Here is a 22,875-nt window from a genome sequence, read left to right as displayed (position 1 = left end):
AAGTATTCTATATATATGTTCCCACAGCATAAATACATACAGTAGCAACTTTGTGTGTGCGGGTTGGTTTGTTTTTAAATTGACTCATCTAAATCAGAATCCTATTTAAACATACATGAGCATTAAAGGAAATAAATGTTCTGCCTCCTAACTTACAGAAAATTATTCCATGCATACCTAAAAGCTCCATTCCTCCACACAATGCTTATTTTAAAATAAATCAGAAGAAAAATAAACTTTCTTTTGCTAATAAATATTTACCACCTTTGGTCTCACAGTTTTTGAATCAAATTTGGAAGGCAAGGCAGCACAACTAGGCTAAATAACCACTGATCAGAAGCCACGGAAGATGGGCCTAGTGCAGTTGTAATGCTCCTCTCAAACAGGTGATCTTCACTATATTTCAAGCAGGGCCAATATTGTGTGTGTGTGGGTGGGGGGGTGACCTTCAATGGGAGAGTCATTTCCCACAGTACTGCACTTTTCTAAGTGCTGGGAGGGCTCTTTAAGCATTCTGTGCAGACCTTCCAAGATGGTGCAGGGGCTCAAAAGGGCTTCCCTTAAAGGAGCGCCCAGCACTAGGCAAAGCACAGCACTGCGTGATGAGAATGGTCTCCCCTAATCCCACGATCCCCAGAGGAATCATGCAGAGTATTCAGTTTTGGCTGAAGCTTCAGATAATAAACAATTAATCAAGGGGCTGCAGTAAGGGTTGATAGGTGTCGTCACTGCTCCCCAAGCCTTACAATGAAGAACACTGCCTTAAAACACTGCTGGCTCTGGGTAGGGACTGTAGGCAAGATACCCACAATGTGCACCCACTGTCCTTCAAAGAGCCCTCATCCTTCTCAAAGTCATTGCTACTGGCTGCTCACTTGCCAGGAAAAGAGTTGGTGAATATGCAGATGGCAACAGCTACCATTGGTGTTCTTTTGTTCATCCCTGATTGAGAAGAGAATGGGCAAGAAAAACCAGCAACAGTGACAAGCAGCAGCAGAGCCAAGAGCTCTAAGTAGTGCCTGTGTGTGGGCTTTGAAGTTGCCAGGCTATGTCAACCTCCTGCCCCTAATCATGGTTCAAACTAGGGATGTAACTGGTTTGGCGCCATGGGGAGGCGAGTGGCGAGCAGGATCTTACCAAAAAAAGAAGCAGCAGCAGAGCAGGTCTTTACCTGCTCTCCGCTGATGCATGCAACTTCCTGCTGCAATGTCACTGCCCCAAGAACCTACACAAGGCACATGCATGGTGTTGCTGACCACACAAATGGCACCCGCACACACATGGACACCATTTGCATACCAGAACCACATATAGGTTCTTGGGGCAGCGCCGTTGCAGCAAGAAGCTGCATGTGGTGGCAGAGAGCAGATAAGGACCTGCTCTCCTCTTTTTTAAAGATCTTGCTCGCTGCTCCCCTGCCCGCGGGTCTGAACTAGAGCACAAACCTTGGTTCGTGCACATCCCTAGTTAAAACTTGGAGCTCCCTATGTTTTCTCTTTTCAATATTAATCACTGTGCAGAACAAGGCTGTACAACTGCAGCTATTCATCTGTTAGACTACATCAGTGATGTCAGTGTCATCGACCCTTTAGGGAACAGTGACCACAGTGCCATCAATTTCAGCATACATGCAGGGAAAGAATCACCAAGGATGTCTAACACAGATATTTTGAATTTCAGAAGAGGAAACTTCTCCAGAAAACAGAAGGGGACAGAGCAGAACCGCATAAAGAGCAGACAGGAGTCTGTGCCAGCAGGTCAAAGAGTCAAAAGAATAGCATACATCAGGGGAGAGATTCAGTGTATAGGTGCTTGTATGCCAATGCCATAAGCCTCTGAGCCAAGATGGGTAAGCTGGAGTGCTTGGTTGCTAACGCAGAAATAGATATAGTGGGCATAACAGAAACATGGTGGAACAGTGAGAACTGGTGGGACACTGTTCTCCCTGGGTATAAACTCTATAGAAAGCACAGGGAGGGGCACCTTGGAGGAGGGGTAGCACTGTATGTTAAAGAAGGGATAGAATCTAACAAGCTAGAAAACCTAAGTGGACTAGAGTCCTCCACAGAAACCCTGTGGGTGACTATACAAGGCCGGAAAGGAAACGTGCTACTGGGGACGTGCATCGCCCTCCGGATCAAAATGCCAACAGTGACTGGGAGTTGCAGGAGGAAATCAGGGAGGCATCAAGGAGAGGCAGGGCTGTAATTATGGGTGATTTCAACTACCTACACATAGACTGGGTAAATTCACATACCAGTCAGGACAAAGAGGTCAAATTTCTAGATATGCTAAATGATTGTGCCCTAGAACAGTTGGTCATGGAACCGACCAGAGAGAAGGCGACCTTGGATCTAATTCTGAGTGACACCCAGGACCTGGTGCGTGATGTCAGTGTCATCGACCCTTTAGGGAACAGTGACCACAGTGCCATCAATTTCAGCATACATGCGGGGAGAGAATCACCAAGGATGTCTAACACAGACATTTTGAATTTCAGAAGAGGAAACTTCCCCAAAATGAGGAGTATGGTGAAAAGAAAGCTGAGGGGGGAAATCAGGAGAGTCACTTCGCTCCAGAGTGCATGGAGTTTACTCAAAACCACAATACTAGAAGCCCACTTAGACTGTATACCCAAAAGGAGGAAAGGTACCACTAAGTTCAGGAGGATGCCAGCATGGCTAACGGGTACCATCAAGGAAGCCATAAAAGGGAAGAAGACTTCCTTCCAAAATTGGAAGGCCTGTCCAAATGAAGAGAACAGAAAGGAACACAAACTCTGGCAAAAGAAATGCAAGGTGACAATAAGGGAGGCAAAAAGAGAGTTTGAGGAACATTTAGCCAAAAGTATCAAGGGGAATAACAAAAACTTCTTTAAGTACATCAGAAGCAGGAAAACTGCCAGGGAGGCAGTTGGACCATTAGACAATGATGGAGTGAAAGGGATTATTAAGGAGGATATGGAGGTTGCAGAGAAGCTGAATGAGTTCTTTGCATCTGTCTTCACAGCAGAGGATCCTGAGCATATACCTGCTCCTGAACCAGGCTTTTTAGGGATGGAGGCTAGAGAGCTGAGTCAGATAGAAGTGACAAGGGATGATGTTCTAAACTGTCTGGAAAAACTAAAACCTAACAAATCACCAGGGCCGGATGGCATCCATCCAAGAGTCCTCAAAGAACTCAAATGTGAAATTGCTGACCTCCTTGCCAAAATATTTAACTTATCCCTGAAATCGGGCTCTGTACCAGAGGACTGGAGAGTAGCAAATGTAACACCAATTTTCAAAAAGGGGTCCAGGGGCGATCCAGGAAATTACAGGCCGGTTAGCTTAACGTCCGTTCCAGGCAAATTGATGGAAAGCATCATCAAGGATAAAATTGTAAAGCACCTAGAAGAACAGACCCTGCTGGAGTGAGCCAGCATGGCTTCCGCAAAGGTAAATCTTGCCTCACCAACCTTTTGGACTTCTTTGAGAGTATCAACGAGTGTGTGGATCAAGGTGATCCAGTTGACATAGCATACCTGGACTTCCAAAAAGCTTTTGACAAAGTTCCTCATTAAAGACTCCTGAGGAAACTTAGCTGTCATGGGATAAAGGGACAAGTACATGTGTGGATTGCTAACTGGTTGAAAGACAGGAAACAGAGGGTAGGTATAAATGGAGAGTTTTCACAATGGAGGGAAGTAAGAAGTGGGGTCCCCCAGGGATCTGTATTGGGGCCGGTGCTTTTTAATTTATTCATAAATGATCTAGAAGCAGGGGTAAGCAGCGAGGTGGCCAAATTTGCAGATGATACCAAACTCTTCCGGGTAGTGAAATCCAAAATGGATTGTGAGGAGCTCCAAAAGGATCTCTCCAAACTGGGGGAGTGGGCGACAAAATGGCAAATGCGGTTCACTGTTAGCAAGTGTAAAGTGATGCACATTGGGACAAAAAACCCCAACTTCAAGTATACGCTGATGGGATCCGAGCTGTCGGTGACGGACCGGGAGAGGGATCTTGGGGTTGTGGTTGACAGCTCGTTGAAAGTGTCGACTCAATGTGCGGCAGCTTTGAAAAAGGCCAATTCCATGCTAGGGATCATTAGGAATGGGATTGAAAATAAAACGGCTAACATTACAATGCCCTTATACAAAACTATGGTGCGACCACACTTGGAGTACTGCGTACAATTCTGGTCACCACATCTTAAAAAGGACATTGTTGAACTGGAGAAGGTACAGAAAAGGGCAACCAAGATGATCAGGGGCCTAGAGCACCTTTCTTATGAGGCCAGACTACAACACCTGGGGCTTTTTAGTTTAGAAAAAAGACGACTGCGGGGAGACATGATAGAGGTCTATAAAATCATGCATAGTGTGGAGAAAGTGGAGAGAGAGAGATTCTTTTCCCTCTCACACAACACTAGAACCAGGGGTCACTCCATGAAATTGATTGCCAGGAGGTCTAGGACCAACAAACGGAAGTACTTTTTCACACAACGCGTGATCCATTTGTGGAACTCTCTGCCACAGGACGTGGTGACAGCCAACAACCTGGATGGCTTTAAGAGGGGTTTGGATGACTTCATGGAGGAGAGGTCTATCAATGGCTACTAGTCGGAGGACAGTGGGCCACCTCCAGCCTCAAGGGCAGGGTGCCTCTGAGTACCAGTAGCAGTAGAGTAATGGCAGGAGAGAGGGCATGCCCTCAACTCCTGTCTGTGGCTTCCAGCGGCATCTGGTGGGCCACTGTGTGAAACAGGATGCTGGACTAGATGGGCCTTGGGCCTGATCCAGCAGGGCTGTTCTTATGTTTTTACATCTGCATCATCCTTGACTAACAGCACCATGGTAGGAGATAATGAGAGTTGTAGTTCAACAGCAGTTGGAGATCAAAGTTGTGTAGCCCTGTTGTAGCCTTATGTCTGCACCTAGATTTACATTAACCAATATAATTAAACTTCAAACCGTGTTTAGTTGTTTAAAACCTTGGTTTTAATATTAGTCATAGGTAGTGTTCGCCCCAGTTTAGCTATAACATTACAGTAGAGTTAATGATAAAATGTGAGAGTGGATTCAAGTGGAAGGGGGAAGGAGAGAGTGTGCAACACCACAAGTGCTCTTCCTCTTATACATCGTTATGAGATCAGAAAACATTAAGGCTGCACCAAGTCAAGTAATGTTGGTGTTCAGCAAGCTTTTAAAGACTACAAACAACCACTATCTATTGTAGTCGCACAGATGGATAAAGAGATTTGGGGGGGGGGGAGAGAGAGTCTGAAATGATCAGGCAGTAATAGCCTTTCTTTTCCTGTAAGAAATGAACCAGAAGTGTACCCTGTCCAGACTGACAGGCAGTGACCTCCGGCGATCAGCCACTCGGCACATGGTGGGTGGGACCTAGAGCAGGCTTCCCCAACCTGCGGGCCTCCAAATGTTGCTGAACTACAACTCCCAGCATCCCTGGACACAATTTATTGTGTCTCTTCTTCCAAGGAGCCCAGAGTGGTGTACTACATACTTAGGTTTCTCCTCACAACAACCCTGTGAAGTAGGTTAGGCTGAGAGAGAAGTGACTGGCCCAGAGTCACCCAGCTAGTATCATGGCTGAATGGGGATTTGAACTCACGTCTCCCCAGTCCTAGTCCAGCACTCTAGCCACTACACCATGCTGATTTAATCTAGGAAAGAGTTTGCTAGTTAGTACATGTCAGAAACTTATTTTCCTTTTTGTGCTGTGCAAATCCTTACAACTAGTCTATTGTATTTTATCTGAAATGTAACAAGTTAAGAAACACTAGCCTGTGCTCAGCTCTGTAACTAGGGTGTTGCAAAAGTCTCTAACTCTCAAAGGTGCTTTTTTTTAATTATTTTTCTTACATCAATATTATATGCAACTGGATAACCACAGTTTTTAAAGTCTGCCACTCCATTATCATTTGAGGGTGCTTTTTAAAGGATTCTTGCAACTACTGAGTGTTTATTTTACCTGTAACTAAAAGCTGAGAGAGCCTCAAATGGAAGCAGTCTGTATTATTTTGAACAAAGATTTTCTCCTTTTGTTCTTTGCATTTTACCTGCCTCTGAGTGGATTTTTAACTTAGGAAAAGGGGTTTTACTCTGGTGCAAACATTTTCAATTTTAATTGCTCAGCAACCCTACCAAGCACTCTCATGGAGAGTTCCCTGGAGTTTTGCCCACACCAGTGGGGGATTAAACTCTATTTAAAAGTGGGTGTGGTGGCAGTGATTGAGCTACTAAAGGAATGGTTTAAGTTTAAAGGAACAGCCTTTGTGGGTGAAAGCATTTTTCTTCCCTCATGTGGGCTTGCTTTGAGGCAAAGGCTGAGTTAAATCCACTACAGAGTCTGTGACCTTGGATCAGCAAAAGGTAGTAAACACAATGGAAGACCTGATGACTTACTTGAGAGCATGGGGCGAGTGTCTGCTTGGAGAATGGAAATGTGTACAAGATGGAAATATTGGTAGAGCCAACAAGCTACAAGATGAACTAAGAGTGACTATCAGGTGCAGAAGCACCAGTAGGGTATGCAGCACTTGCCGTATTAAAATATATGGTTGTCACTAGCAATGCATCTGTGTAGCCTTTGATTAAGAAGCTGAAAGTGGCAGACTAACAGCAGTCTGGGTTGTAGCATATATGTAATAGACTAAGAATAGCAATATGGGGTGACAAAGAAGAGGAAGAAATACAAATACCAGTTAAAGATACAGGAACAGGAAGGACAAGGTGGGGACCTGAGAAAAATAAAATAAAGGAATTCCAAGTTAGCTACACAGGATTTAAAACAACCACCACCTTGAACAGATAAGCAAGAAGGAAGAGAAAACAGACAAGCAGAAAGATTAGAAAAAGATGGGGGGAGATTGAAAATCAGCAGCCCAAAAGTGATTATCAGTAAGGAGAGTCGGTCTTGTGGTACAAAGCCTGAATTGTCCCCTTTGCTAAGCAGGGCCCACCCTGGTTTGCATTTGAATTGGAGACATGTGTGAGCACTGTAAGATGTTTTCCTCAAGGGGTGGGGCTGCTCTAGGAAGGGCATCTGCATGCTTGCATGTAGAATGCAGAAGGTTCCAAATTTCCTCCCTGGCATCTCTAAGATAGAGCTGAGAGATATTCCTGCCTGGAACCTTGGAGAAGCTGCTGCTAGTCTGTGTAGACAATACTGAGCTAGATTGACCAATGGTCTGACTCGGTATAAGGCATCTTCCTGCTTTCCTAATAACAAAGGAACAAATACAAGGTGACAAACATAAACAAAGTAAAAAAGACTGGGTCTTGAACACCACCAGAAAACTGAGAATAGGATGAAAAGCGGGGGTTGGGGGGTGGGATCCATCAACACACACACACACACACACACACACACACACACACACACACACAGCACAATCTGGGAGCAGGGGGAGGATAAACACCTGAAAGTAAGAAACAGAAAATTTAGGATCAGATAGAAGAGGAGGAGGAATTAATGGCAACCCATTGCTACCAGGTGTATTAAGAACTGAACCAAGAGTGAGCAGTGAGCATATGCCTTCTTATGTTACATTATATACAGTCATTTCACATGTGCATGTTTATTACAGCTTGATTACTCAGTGATTTGCAGGGGAATATGCAAACAGCTCAATTTAAAGGAAGCATATGAAGTGTTAGATCTGCCATTCACACAAAATGCAAAGTGACTTTTAGAAGACCAGAGACTGCACAAATTTTCATTACAAATTGGGACAGTTCTTTACATTACTACAATATGTGTGGTAAAGACTTCCTCAAGCACTCCTCATTCCAACTGCCTAATGTGGTAGGCAGGGACACATCTGAGCACAACAGGTATGAGAAATTAAGAATACGTTTTCCTTTAATAAGTCTAGGACTACACGGCCAGCACCTCTCCCTTCCTTTGGTTCCCTGATCGCCGCTGAAAACACTCAATCTGTGTAAGGAGACAATACAAGTTTCAGATGTCCAAGTTATCACATAATAGGTTAAACTCAATCCAGCAATGAGGCTTTAATGGGAACAGTGTTTAACTTATTTTAGAGTGGAACAGTTTGTTACTTGAACTGGAGAAAAGTTAAACAGAACATCAGAACAAGTGATTTTATAAAAATAAGTACAAGCAATACATGAAAATACAGGCCCCCTTCTTTCACAACACTGGCAGCTTGGGAACTGCTGCTGCAGCACAGCTCCATCCCACACCACCAGAGCGAGACGGGATATCCAAGGCCATGAGGGAGCCACCCATTTTGGTCTTCCTCTCGACATAAGCACAGCCTGAAGAGGTTCAGCATGGATTCCTCCCATGTGTCCTGTGGTTTCTTTCACCACTGCTACAACAGCCTCCAACACAATCTTGGTAATATGAGACAAGAATACCCAATTCTATCCTTAAAGTAATGCTTAAAATTGTAAGGGAAAAATCCAAACCATTTCTCAAAGCTGTGGTTTGATTCTGTCTTGCATCACAGACATCTTCAAATTAAGCAAAGGACACATCTGCATGCTTTATTTGTTACAGCTAGACACGCATTACAAAATATCTGAAACCCAACGTGTGTGTGTGTGTGTGAGAATACTATCAGGAACAAACTGACAAGGATGCAATACTCCCTAATATGCCCAGAGCAAGAAAAATGATGCCAAGAAAAATACTTAAACCAGAGATACTATATTTCTGAAAAAGCACACATTTCAGTTTCTTAACCACAGGTTAAACGTCTGATGGTACAAATTATGTAACTATTTTCAATGAGTCAAGGAAACCTATTCATGTATGTGATTTCATGCTTTAAAATTTAATGCTATTTCAAAGGCAACTCCACCCCTTTAAAAAAAAACCCCAATGGTATTTCTTTTTAATAGAATGAATAACTGATACAGCTTTATCTCAATCTTTTGAATCGCAGATTTGTGTTATCTGTATGGATACCAATCCATATGAAAGTGTGCAGGAATATTAAATGGGCTAGTACATGATACATGTTATGCTAATGTTCCAAAGCTTAATCACAATAGCTAATACTTTAAAATTACAATTAGCAGTAGAAGAACCAGAAGCTTGACCCTTTTAACAAAAACTTGAAACATAAAAAGCTTCTGATTAAATATGAACCTTCTCCAAATTACAAATTGTATGTCCACAGTGCATGAGAAGAAACCAATTTTGACATGCATTAATGTATAAATTAAAAGTAGGTGGAGTTGTTATAGTCTGATCATATCCACTATCACATATTGTAATGATTTTATTAGTGTGGTATATCAATTTAGGTAGAAAGATGAATTCAATGTTGACATAAAATATCTAAGAAAATGTAACTATAATTGGGCTAGATCCAAAAGGTATTCTCCTGCTTCTTGGCCTTTTGGCAAAGATCAAGTGTAGTATTCTCCTGCATGTAAAATGTTTCTTGTGTTCATAGAAGATCTGCTTTATATCTTGCACTAGACTCTCGTGGAAGACAAACGAAAATTATTCCAAAAAAATTCTTCCACTTGTGCAGCCTTTTGCACAAGAAAACAACAGCTAGTACAGCTGTTCAACAAATGCCTGCACAAGAGCTTATGCAATAGTTCATATACTGATGTATATTAGGCAGTTATATGACAACGGGTACAGCAACCAGCCTCAAAACTGATAATAAAGACAGTGAAGTGGTGGATAGCTTCTGCCTTTTAGGATCGACCATCAACAGTAAAGGATCCAGCAGTCAAGAAATACGCCACAGAGTAGCACTTGGTAGGGTAGCAATGAAAGCCTTGGAAAGGATATTTAGATGCCATGATGTATCTACACCTACAAAGATTAGAATTGTTTGGACAATGGTTTTCCCCATGACACTCTATGGATGTGAAAATTGGACTTTGAAGAAGTAAGATAGAAAAAGTATTGACTTTTGAGCTTTGGTGCTGGAGTAGATCTTTGAGGATACCAAGGACAGCCAGGAAAACAAACAAATGGATCAGAGAACCAGAGCTGCACCTAGGTAATTTGGGAGCATGGACCGAAAGAACTTTGGAGGACCGCACCCACCCAATATTTTTAACACATTTTTAACACTACCACAGACTAAAAATGATTTGGATGCCTTCTGGGGTGTGTGGAGGCCCCCGTGGTGTGTGGTGGCCCTGGAATTCGGCCCAGAAGTCCAGGGGTAAGAGCGCCTCTGCATAGAACAAATCAATCCAGAATTTTCACCCGAAGCACAAATGACCAGGCTCAAACTGTCAAACTTCAGATACATTATGAAAAGACCCAGCTCCCTTGAGAAGTCCATAATGCTGGGAAAGGTTGAAGGAAAGAGAAGAAGAGAACGGCCAGCAGCAAGGTGGATGGACTCAATTATGATAGCAATGAATGCACCACTGAGAAACCTTAAAGGCCAAACTGAAGACAGATCATCCTGGAGAGAATCTATCTATATGGTCGCTAAGAGTTGACACTGACTTGTTGGCATTTAATCAATCAATCAATGACCTATATTATATCATTGTATGAATTCTGCCATAAGCTCCAGTGAAAGCATTTGTAGAACAGCTAGGCTAACTATTTTTCTTTCCATTCCACTTGTTGGAGTCTAAGCCTTCCATGAATACTTGTCTTACAAAAAGAAAAAGGTCACATGGTATAGCATGTACCTAAAGAAGGTGTGGAGGCTGAGAACAGCACCCTTAATTATATTACTTTATCCTAAAATCTCAGCATTGGAAGGTTCTCCTTCCTCGTCCCTTCATACTGGATGGTTCAGCTACTCAGAACTACGATTAAATCTAATTCCACATGACATCCCCAAGGCTTGGGAATGAGTGCCTTCCATGCCTGTGCAAGTGTCTAATTCAGATTAAAGTAAATCAAGATTAAACCGACAGGATTCTGTTTATCCTAATGCACTTGCTTGAAATAAACCGCAATTAGTAACTCACAATTGACAATCAAAACTGTATACATTTGGATATGCATTTTAGTTCAACATCACACATATGAATATTTACAACTATTTCCAATTATTAACTAGACCTTTTAATTTTGTACTAAATTTAATACACTTACAAAACCTATGCTGTTATTCTAAGTTATTGCCATTTATCATGCCTTCAGTATCACATCTGAAGCAACCTTTTAGCAATACATGACAATTAATCCACATTCAAGTTCATTAAAGCAATACCTGGTTCATATCTCAGAGCAACACCTGACCTAAAGTTTATTAATTTCAAGAAAACAATCTGGATGAATTTAGAAGGGTAGGCTGAAAATTTGCTTGAGCATATGTTGTAACATCCTTTTGGTTATCACATTCTGTAAACTGTTCATTTCCCTCTAGCCTACTTAATGCATTTACACAGCCTGCATTACAAATTTAGATCATGTGCAATTTAGTTTTTCAATTAATTATTTCTAATTGTGTATGTAAGAGATAAACAACTAGGTAATATAATAGTACCAATGCTCAGTAAAGACAATTCTACTGAAGCAAAAGGCATCAGCACACATATCCGTCGCTTATTATAGTTCACTGATCTAACATGGACATTATAAAACCCTTCTTAAAAATGATTAACAAATATCATAACCACTCCCTGATAATTGTTAAACAAACCATGCACATCAAAGGCATTCCAACTTAATTCAATTTAAAGCTATTTGCATTTCTAGTCTGTTGCCCAGAAGATACAAAAAAGAAAATCTGAATGGACACCTGTAATGGAAAAATGAAATGTTTATTCTGTATTAAAAGGGGCATAGAAGTACCCATTTTGTTAAGGTGAGTAGTAGCAAAAAAACCACAAAAAAACAAAAAGGTTCTGCCATTATAAACCTCAAAATTCTATTGCTTATACATATAACTGTTGAGGTAATAACATGAAACTTGGTGTGCATTGTCTACTTGATGAGGTCCGCACATGTGCCTAATTTCAAGGACTCTGGTAAAAAGTGCCACAGCAAGCTTAAAAAGTGCTGGAAATTGACACTGCAGTCCTTTTCCCCTACCAATCTTTAGAACAAAGTAACATATATTTCTTTCAAATTTTGGTGAAAATGGCTGATGTACTTTGTCAGACCTGTTTGGGAAGAGTGCCTATCGGGGTGCCTGTGCCCCCACCCTTGGACTTCCGGGCAGAAGTCTGGTCCCCCGCAGGCCTGAAAGTAAAGTTGTGCCGTCGAGTCGGTGCCAACTCCTGGCAACCACAGAGCCATGTGGTTTTCTTTGGTAAAATACAGGAGGAGGTTGCCATTTCCATCTCCCGTGCAGTGTGAGATCACACCTTTTAGCATCTTCCTATATTGCTGCCGCTATATATCGCTATATATCGCTGCTTTTATATATCAATATAGGTGTTTCCCATAGTCTGGGAAACACACCAGAGGGGATTCGAACCGGAAATCTCTTGCTCCCTAGGCAAGTTACTTCCCCACTGTGCCATTAGGTGGCTATTCCACAGGCCTTGGGGCCCCCCAAATTCCCTCATGGGTGCAGGGGAGTGCTGAGCTGCTACTGGCCCACATGATGCTGTGCCACCTATGCTGTGCCAGAGGCCGGGCGCGAGTTGTGCCGTGTGAGCATGCCTGCACATGTTTTTGTGGCTAGCACCTTGGGGTTTTTGTAGCAGGCACAGGTTGAGAGGGCCAAAGGAAAGTGGTTGCAGCCCCAGCGACGGGGTGGAATGCCGACACTTTGGTGAGTAGTGGGAGAAAGGACAAGGCAATGTCATAGTGGCAGGGGCAGAGAGTCAGGAGGGCTGGCTGTGCTCTGGCTGCTGGGAACAGGGGTCAGAGACAGGAGGAGATAATGCTTGTATACGTATTTATTCCCTCTCTACCAACTGAAGCAGCAGCATTCTTGATTCCTACCCACTTGCTGGGATTGGTTCCCTCCACCTCTACTTTCCTCCCCCAACACACACACACACCTTGAACCTGGCTGCACCTGCTGAAGAGTTGCTTCCTGACCCACCTCAGTATTGTGTTTCGCTCCCCGCCATCCCCTTGCTTTTGGGCTCCACAGAGGGGAGAGTGACTGGACTGTCCATACACAATTTGTATCTTTAGGTTACTGGGAAGTGTCTGATTCAGAATTTATTCTAAAAATATTATTCATTCATTCATTCATTCAATTTCTATACTGCCCTTCCAAAAATAGGTCAGGCTGGTTTACACAGAAAAATAATAAATAAATAAATAAATAAGATGGATCCCTGTCCCCAAGGGCTCACAGTCTAAAAGGAAACAAGAGACAGACACCAGCAACAGTCACTGGAGGTACTGTGCTGGGGGTGGATGGGGCCAGTTACTCTCCCCCCCTACTAAATAAAGAGAATCATCACATTAAAAAATGCCTCTCAGCCAAGTTAGCAGGGGTTCTGCTAACTATCTTCTCCACTGAGCACAAGGTTGCAGGGGTTCTGCTAAATATCCCCCTAAAATGTTTCAACCTTTCCTTGAGCATATTGTGGTGTGAAAAGTAGTACATTCTTCAGCTAATTTAAGTGCAGGGTCTATGCAAAATGTGGTATATGCAGGTCAGTGGGGAGTATCTTCTTCCGAATTTCTTCTAAAACATACCCAAAAAAGGGTATTTACATTTCTAGCTTTCCCTGAGCATGTTCTGACGTCGTTGTTTTTTTAAAAGCGAATTGCAGCTTAACTTGCAGCAGTGGGGTGGCAGGCCGGAGCGGGGGGTGGGGAGGCCGTTAGATTCAGGCTCCAAAATTACCTAGGTTCACCTCTGGTGCCTCTTAATAATTTGAAGTTTCAAACAGCAGTTCAAAAATTATTAAGGTTTTCCTGCCCCATTAAAACAATAGCTAGGAAGTGCTAGTGAAATTATGCATAGTGTGATTGTTTTGATAATGAGCCCAGAATACTGACACATTTTGCCAGTCCTCTGACAGCAGCAGGGGAGTCTGTTAGTGGATTCTTTTCCAAGTGCAATGCCTATTTAGTGATGGAATGTGAATTCTCAGGGAAGGGGAAGACATTAGAAAAGCCAGGTAGATAGAGCGGTGTAGGGAGGAAGCAGTGCAGAGGATTACTTCTGAGCAAGTCTGCTCAGAACTGCAGCATCATTTTCTTCCCTCTCACCATCCCTCTTACCTGTCAGGCAGAGAGCAACTCCCTCACACTTCCTTCAGAATTACCTCACACTTTTCTTAGTTGACAATGGCCTGCTGCCCATCCCCATTGTTAGAATGCTGACAGAAGAACTGCACTTCTGCAACAAGAAGGTCTCACTGGCTTCAAAGGTCATGGCTACTTTATCTATTTATAAATAGATAATTATTATAAATAGATAATTATTATAAATTTATTTTATAATATGAAGGGGGGGACACGCTGAGGTAATCTCAACTAAATTTAGCCTACTTACTGCCTGTTTATAAAGCTCAATTTATCCCACAATTCCCAGCTCACTAATTTCTCTCTCTTATCTCCAAGACCAGGGCTGAAGGACTTTGGCCCTCCAGCTGTTGTTGGACTATAACTCCCATCATCCCCAGCCACAGTGGTCAATAGCCAGTGCTGTGCTTTTTCCAGCAGGGGGCAAGGTGGACTTTAAGAGTAACAAAGCCCTGTCAAGCCCCAGTACCATCTGGGAAGTGTAGCCTTTCCCAGAATGTTTCTTAGAGTTCTATAAGGAAAATGCTGCTTCGGAAACACTACACTTCCTAGCATTCCATGTGCACCTTCCAAGATACTGTCGAACATACTGCAGTATCAGGCTCTACTATAATGCAGGATATACTGTATCTGTTTTAGAAATATATAAAATACAAAGCAATTCACTGTCTCTTTTTAATCAACACTAAATGTGACATTAGGAAGGGTATTGGATTGCCAAAAGTGTAATGATAAATTTCCTGTCCACAAACCACAGAAAATATATAGTCAAAAAGCCTGCTGGTTTAAGACCATAGTTACAGCTATCTCAGTCTGACTCAAGATTTACAAAGACAGGAAATTGGAACCTAAGGTTGATGCCTTAACAGACATGCCACGTGATCAGTAATGATGTTGTGCAATGTCACATATTGTGCTCACTTACAACTTGCCTTCAGTGGGCAATGTGGAACATCTTTGTTCGGCCATCTTTCATTCCTGGTGTCATGAAATGATTCTAGGAGCTACTCATCATTTTTCAGTGTGAAAGCTGACTGTCACCATCCCCACAGAATAGTTATGCAAGTGCTGAGTATGTGGGTTCACTCAGAGCATTCTGTGAATCACTGATAGTACATCTGGAAACCCCCAATTCAAGGATCCCTTTTGGAATCCCCAAAACGCTCAGGCAATGGAAGAAAGCAAACATTCTACATTCTAGCAGTGCCAAAAAGACTGGCACAAATTAATCTCGGCAATTAGGAACTGATGTGTGGGGGTGGGGGGACCTAGTATGCACATATCCTTATTTTTCTAACCATAGATTATGTGTATTTTGAGTAGATGCCTCTATGTGCTTTCATTAAAGCATATGACAAAGATAATCGTCAGGGTGAAGACAATAGGAGACTAATTTGTTTTTACTCTCTGTTCCTTGCACATGCTTGTGTATGTTCAATTGCCATTTTTAACAGCACTATACAGTGCAGAATATTTTAGGTGATATGTGGAATGGGGGCAGGGATGCTACAGCAGATAAAAATCTCATTCTTCCACTTTATGAAGTAATTATTTGAGTGCTAAGAATAATGCATCTTCAAAGCAGTTTCACATGTTACATGACAATCATGTTTACTGCAGAAGCAGGGTCCAGTCAGTGCCTCCAGCAGTACATTAGTGTTTTAAGGATGTGCACCTCTAATTTGCACATCATATGTTTGCTGTAGAAATTTTACTTATCTGATTTATTTATATACTGTGCTTTTCAGATCAAGGCCTTTCAAAGCAGTTTACATACAAATATATAACCAAAATAATTAGACTTGAAGCCTATCAAGGATGGAGTGGGACTTAACACAAAAAGTGAAGATGGGCCCCTGCCCTGCCACCTCCTTGCCAAAGATGTACCTTTCTCCCTCAGCCTTGCTGCACGACAACTCTAAAGACATGGGAAACAATAAATCATTTTCAGCACATCCTTTCCCTCATTCCTAAGCAAGTAATATCACACATTCCAGACACATGCAGACATTTTCACACACACAACTGCACATGCATTTTCCTAGCTCAGAAACATATACCCCTCAGATTGAAGCTGATATAAGTCCTCCAATGAGGAGCCAGCAGTGTCCCACTGAGTCAGGGAGAGAATGGGAAAGCAAAATGTGAGCCGGTTAGGGTTGCTCAGCCGGCAACCCCCAGCCCCTCAGGGGTTCAGACATCCCCCCCCCCAGCTTTGTTCAATCATATCTATGCCCATAATTAGACTTCTGGGTGTGGCTGGTGGTGGTTGAGGCAAGGCCAATGTAAACAGTCCCCAATAAGAACTTTGCACCAGATGATACTTGCAGGAAGCAGGGCTTCTCCTCCACTGGGCTGCAAATCTCTGGCAATTTTTTAAAAACACCTAAAAACGCATCTTTTCAACCAAGCTTTCTCAGCCTTTTAAAATTTGTTGGTTTTAATTTTGTGACTGATTTTAAATTGTTGAATTGTTTTAACTTTTTATATGTGTTTTAATTGTTTTATGTTAACCGCCCAGAGACGAAAGTTTGGGCAGTATATAAATGTGATGAATGAATGAACGAATGAAAGAATGAATAAAATGTACAAGTGGCCCTTCGCTGCTGTCTCTTCTTCCTTGGGGTGGCTCCAAGTGGCAGTAATGGGTAGGGAGGTGAGATAACAGTAGCCCTCACCCAAACAAGGTGTCCCGGCTGCTTTTGGTTTTTGAGACAGGGTACTGGCAAATATCTACACAAAGCACCCAGGAAGAATTACCAGTATAACACTGGCATACTGGTAGCAATAGGATTGCAATATAAAAAGTAGAACCACTTCCTTTCTTTTATGTATATATTATTATCATTATTATTATTATTACATTTATATCCCGCTCTTCCTCCAAGGAGCCCAGAGCGGTGTACTACATACTTAGGTTTCTCCTCACAACAACCCTGTGAAGTAGGTTAGGCTGAGAGAGAAGTGACTGGCCCAGAGTCACCCAGCTAGTTTCATGGCTGAATGGGGATTTGAACTCAGGTCTCTCCGGTCCTAGTCCAGCACTCTAACCACTACACCACACTGGCTCTCCCAGATATAATGTGAAGTTTTCACACCAGATACAGTGTGCAGTTCTTTGGTGCTTTTGAAGTTAAGCAGGTGTCCCTGTAGGCAAATGACTGGGGATATCTAAGCCACTATGAGCTCCTTGGAAAGAGAGCAGAGTATACATGTAATAAATAGAATTGGATGCTTACTACCAAATACCAATGAACATAAAGGAAACAAGTTTGCCTGGTTTGTATGTAGCTTTCGAAAGGGTGATAATCAACCTTTATTATTCCTTTGATACTTCATGGCAGATGACAAATGACTGCAAGAAGAACATGAAGAGCCAACATTCATTTTGTTGGCTCTAATGGGCCAACAAATTTGGATCAAATTTAATTCATTTTGTTGGTTCTAATAGTTTTGCTAACTCAGATAATTGAGACTTCCCCCCTTTATTTGTAAGGTTTGATGTACATTGTTATGTACAGAAATGTTAAAACTGGGGTACATATTTGTGGAAAAATGTGTAGGATCTTAGAATTCATTATTTGGAACCTTAGTTACAAAATGGTATAATACATTGCTGATAAAACCATGTACTGTTTCTGGAATTTGAATATTAGATAGGGCTGGTCTTTTGGAAATATTGGAAGGTCTGATAGGGCCATTCTATTCCCCCACAACATGGAGGCAGCCAATCCTGGGGCAGTTACTCCATTGGGGATGTGGGTGGGCTTTAATTTCCAACCCAGCCCAGTCTCCCAGTGGTACATGGGAGACTGGGCAGGTGTGGGGAACGCCGGAAGGATCCGTAGGGAAAATGGAAAGACATGCAGGACAGCCGGGGAATGAGAATGGTGATATCTGGGAATTGTAGTTCCTCTCAAGAGCTTTTCCCATGATACATCTCATACAACAAGGTAGTTTGTTTTCATATATCCAATATTAATATGCAGAAAAGGAGTTCTAAGTAATTCATGAACTTGGCTATGGCAGGAACTTATGACAATACCAAAACATATAAAATAAAAACATATAAAGTTATGACTCAAACACATATAATCTATGATTAGAAAAATAAGGGTATGTCCATACTAGCCCTCCCCCACCCCCAATATCTCTTAGAACTGATAGGTCTCAGTAGTATTATTACTACTATTATCTATTATTATATATTGGCTTCAATCCACAGAGCTCTTTGTGTGAATGGAAGGCACATTGATTCCCCACTCTTCTGTTCTGCAACCACCTACAGAACATCACTTGCCATTTCAGAAAGTCCCTACCCCTTCAGGAGTAGCTTTTCAGGTGGCAAATTGGGTTGTAGAGGGAAGGGGTTCAGGGAGGCCATATTGCTTGAATACACTTCTGCTTGTGTTTCTTGGTATCCAAACCATTATTATTATTTCTAAGATGCCCAATATTGTTATGGACAGAATTATCAGAATTCAGACAAAGATACGTACAGAAACAGAAGTCTTCAGAACGTGGTTATTGGCAGGCAACGCTCCTGCACGCAAGTCAACAGGTGGGCCCAGTGATGGGTCACTGCTCCTCCTTACCAACAGTGGTGTCCCTAAAAGCAAACACAATGATGGGTCAAACATGAAGGACAAAAATATGGCACCAAACAAGGTACAAGAGGTCTGCAAGTCTAACTTTATACTGTATTGCTAAACGGTGCATGTAAATGTTTGGACCCCGAAGCATTATTTGTTGTAGCAACCCATGCATAAACTATAACTAGGTTACATGACAACTTCACATATTTCCATATTGGCAATATGGAAAACAAGGCATTTTTTCCCTTAGCAAAAAAAGGAATGTTCTTTACAAAGACTTAAATGACTTCTTGAAAAACGTAATTAACTATCATTCAGCTTTTCCAGTTTTCAAGAGAACTAGGAACAACAAACTTGCCTGGAACTCCATAGTGACAATTAGTAGATAAACATGTCTTGCATTTGTAACTGCCTGCACCATTGTTGCATCTCTTTAACACGTCATCATATTCAACATACCTTTATCATTGCCAATGCCAATCTTCAAAAACATCACGAAATTCCAGAAGCAGCTACCATGCTGTGCCTACTGAAATTGTGTGAACTTTTTAAAAAGAGTCTTTCTTCTATCTAATGTGATAAATATGTTTTTAAAAATCCTAACTCATACACTATAGTGTATCTCCCCCCTCCTTCAACTATATCCAAATTAATTTATCCTTGGAGCAGGGCCAAGAATGAAGACTAATTGGCCCAAAAGGACTTCCTATCATTTGCAAACAACTGTAAACAGGATTATAAAATAAGAACACCTATGCAATATTGTCTAGATGGCTACAAAATTCATTGTTAAATATTAGGCTAATATGCACTCAGTTGAATTGATTTGAATTGACATGATCTCTGTGTTATATCCACAGGAAGAAAGGCACCTTTGAATTCAATGTAATATTGTGTGTGTGTGTGTGTGTGTGTGTGTGTGTGTGTATAATACATTCAAAACAGATTCATTCGGACTGACCCTCTGATCAAAATGTGTTATTACCAACCAATAGGGTCCTGATTCCAATCCAACTTGACTTTTCTTCCATGATCAAGCATCCATTATTCTCAATAACTCTAGCTCTCAATTATAGCAAAACATTTTTGTCCCTATACTTTTTCTTTTCTTTACAAGTAGCAATTTGGATGCCACTGACCAAGCAAGCACCACTTTTTCCATGAATAGTATAATTTATATGATAATATTCTATTGGTTGAGCGTCTTCCATGGGGGAAAAATATTATTTATGTCAAGGAGCAATCTTTGGTCAAACCACCATGTTTTATCATTTTATTCCTGAAACAAACAGAACTCATCCCACAGATACACATCATACTCTTTGTCATTTTTTAAATAATAGTAAAAAATTGTATTAGTCAAAGTTGAACAGAGTAAAAAAGAAAAAGGCACTGTTCAAAAGTTTACTGTAGTGTGGACTGAGAAATGCTACTTCTCTGCTTGCTTTTCCAGTGAAGGAACTGCTGTCGATGGCAGATATAATTATCTAATCTATGCAAAAGTACAACACACTGCCACAGAAGTTTTTTTTTTTAAAAAAAATTGGCAGATTAAAGCTAGCTTTCTCCACAGTCTGATTTTTTTTTTAAGCTTGGGCTTTAATTATTCAAAAGACATTCCCTCAAGTTGCATTATGCAGCAAGTATGTGATCCATTACTTATAATCAAAGACAAGGGCAACTAGACCAATCAAACAGAACCACTAGATTTATACATAGAAGTGTCTGACTCTGAAATTTTTTCATCAATTTCAACAGCATTATTTCAGAATTGAAAATAAGTATTGCAAAATCCTAAAATAAATCTACTTGTTAATATATTATTTCACATTTGTTTGAAGTTCTGTTAAAAGTGTCCAAAATGTCACCCTTCCCAAAGGTGTTCACTGTTCAAGCCGTTCACATAATGGATTCCTAGAAATAAAAGTTCTCCATATGACCAAAATTCCAAAAATAAAACAAACAACAAAAAACCACAAACCCACAACATTGAAACTGACATCTGCTTCCAGCACCTTCCAAAGCAAACTTGTCAACACTGCTTTTAATACCAGGAATTTTGTCCGTATCTGTCCCACAATCTATGTCTACTTTTCTATAGACATTCTGCCATGTCAAGCCTTTGGTTCTCCACTAAAGTGCTCAAGATTGTAGCCTTCTTTCTTACCTCTAAAACACTTCTGACAGATATACTGAGGACAAATTCCAATACAGCTGAAACCACACAATTCCATGAAATAAAATTAAAAAATCACATTTCTACCTATTTTTCCACTTCCCCTCCTTCAACTTCCACTTTTGGCTTAAGCTCATTTTTAAAGTTGATCAATTCTAGCCTGCCAGCTTAATACTATAAGATGTGTATTCTCTTCCGCTTGCAAGCGCCCTAATCCTTCTCAAGAAGGCAGATCTGGCCACAGTTACCCACACCTTAGACATGCAATGGCTGGATTACTGTAATGTGCTCTATGTAGGGCTGCTCTTGAAGAATATTCAGAAACTGCAGCTAATGCAAAATGCAGCAGCTAGGATGTTATCTGGAACTGCCCGCTGGGATCACATTACACCTATTTTGAAAGAGCTGCGTTGGCTGCCAATTTGTTTCCAGGTCCAATTCAAGGTGGATTACCTTTAAAGCCCTTTAAAAGCCCTTTAAAAGGTGGATTACCTTTAAAGCCCTTAATGGTTTGGGCCCTGGATACCTGAAGGCCTGCCTGCTCCCAAGGGTTGCTGCCCAGTTGACAAGGTTATCTGAAGGGGTTCTGCTCTGGGTGTCAACAATGAGGGAGGCTTGGCTGTTGTGCATGTGGGACAGGGCCTTCTCTGTTGCTGCCCCCAGACACTGGAATATTCTCCCAGTAGTTATTCGCCCCTCTGTCTCCATCACAGTGTTTAGAAAGTGTGTGAAATCTTGGCTTTTTACCCAGGCTGGTATGATGGTTTCTGCTGCTTCTTTGTATTTTGTATGGTTATATTGTGCTTGTATTTAAAATCTTTTTAGTCAGATCTATGTTTTTTTATATTCTAACTTAATATTTTAATTGTGTAATTTTTATAGTTTTGTTTTATTTTTTCTGTGTGAACTGCCTTGACAATGTTTTAATGAAAGGTAGTATACAAATTTAACAATAAACTACAATAAAATAAAAATAAAAATACATAAATAAAATAATATTACCCTTGTAATTGGCAATATCTCTTAGATACACTATTCACTAGTGATGAAGTTTAGAATTGGAGGCGGGATGGTGATAAGCAACCCCTTTAATTCCATTCTTCATCAATCTTAAACCGTTTCTTCTCCCTCCAATCAACATGTTCTTGGTCTGCAGCAGTAGAGCAAAGGGCTGACAACAGGGCCTGCATTAATCCCTAGAAGAGCACTCCAGCACCATCCCAGATGTCCAGAGCCACAGGAAATGGCACTCCTAAGGCTACTGGTGTCTATAGTAAAACATCAGGACTCATGGGAAATTCCTGTCCAGGGTTTTGATTCTGGACATGAACAGAGCACACTTCTAGAGCCTAACAGATGCTCCAAACCTATTCAAAAGCAAATTGGGACTAAAAGAGCTCATCCATATCATTAGCATGTCTCAGAGCACTGCTCATGTGGAACATTTGCCATTTTGATCAGCCCAGTGTCTACCTTACATTTATAATACAGAAGCTGCTGGGGGAAAAGAAAAGAAAAATGTGGCTGCTGTTTCACATCTGCCTCCATTTATGTGAAGGAATTCCCTGTATGGTTTACAGCTTTAATCATTTCAGCACAACTCAAGTTTTTTTCCAGAGAGGCACGATTAAAATTGCTGTAACCACACGTAAGTCATCTTCACATAAATACAACCCATGCCATTGCTTTTTCTAGTAGCCATCACACCAGGGCATATGAATAAGGCTTATCCCTCTACATCAGGCCTGCTCAACTTAGCCCCCGCCCAGCTGATTTTGGACTACAACTCCCATAATCCCCAGGCACAGTGGCCAATAACCAGGGATTATGGGAATTGTAGGCCAACATCGGCAGGAGGGGTGAAGTTGAGAAGCCCTCCTCTACAGTTAGAGGGACATAAGAAGCTGTTTTACACCTAGTCAGGCCATTGATCCATCTAGCTCAGTGTTGTCTATACTGACTGGCCGAGGTTCGC

At 41.5% G+C, this 22,875-nt stretch overlaps 1 protein-coding gene across 5 annotated transcripts in view; it reads right to left on the bottom strand.

Moving 5' to 3' along the window:
- PARD3B (par-3 family cell polarity regulator beta) overlaps nt 1–22,875 on the bottom strand; it is a 734,574-nt gene that overhangs the window by 510,673 nt on the left and 201,026 nt on the right. For all 5 annotated transcript variants that reach the window (XM_053281579.1, XM_053281603.1, XM_053281561.1 and 2 more), the window contains exon 4: nt 18,629–18,738. In XM_053281579.1, the coding sequence (XP_053137554.1) occupies nt 18,629–18,738 (110 nt within the window). The remainder of the gene's footprint in view (nt 1–18,628; nt 18,739–22,875) is intronic.

The sequence above is a fragment of the Hemicordylus capensis genome, chromosome 1, assembly GCF_027244095.1.
Source record: "Hemicordylus capensis ecotype Gifberg chromosome 1, rHemCap1.1.pri, whole genome shotgun sequence".
Classification (NCBI taxonomy): Eukaryota; Metazoa; Chordata; class Lepidosauria; order Squamata; family Cordylidae; genus Hemicordylus; species Hemicordylus capensis.
This window is presented reverse-complemented; position numbering and strand designations above follow the sequence as displayed.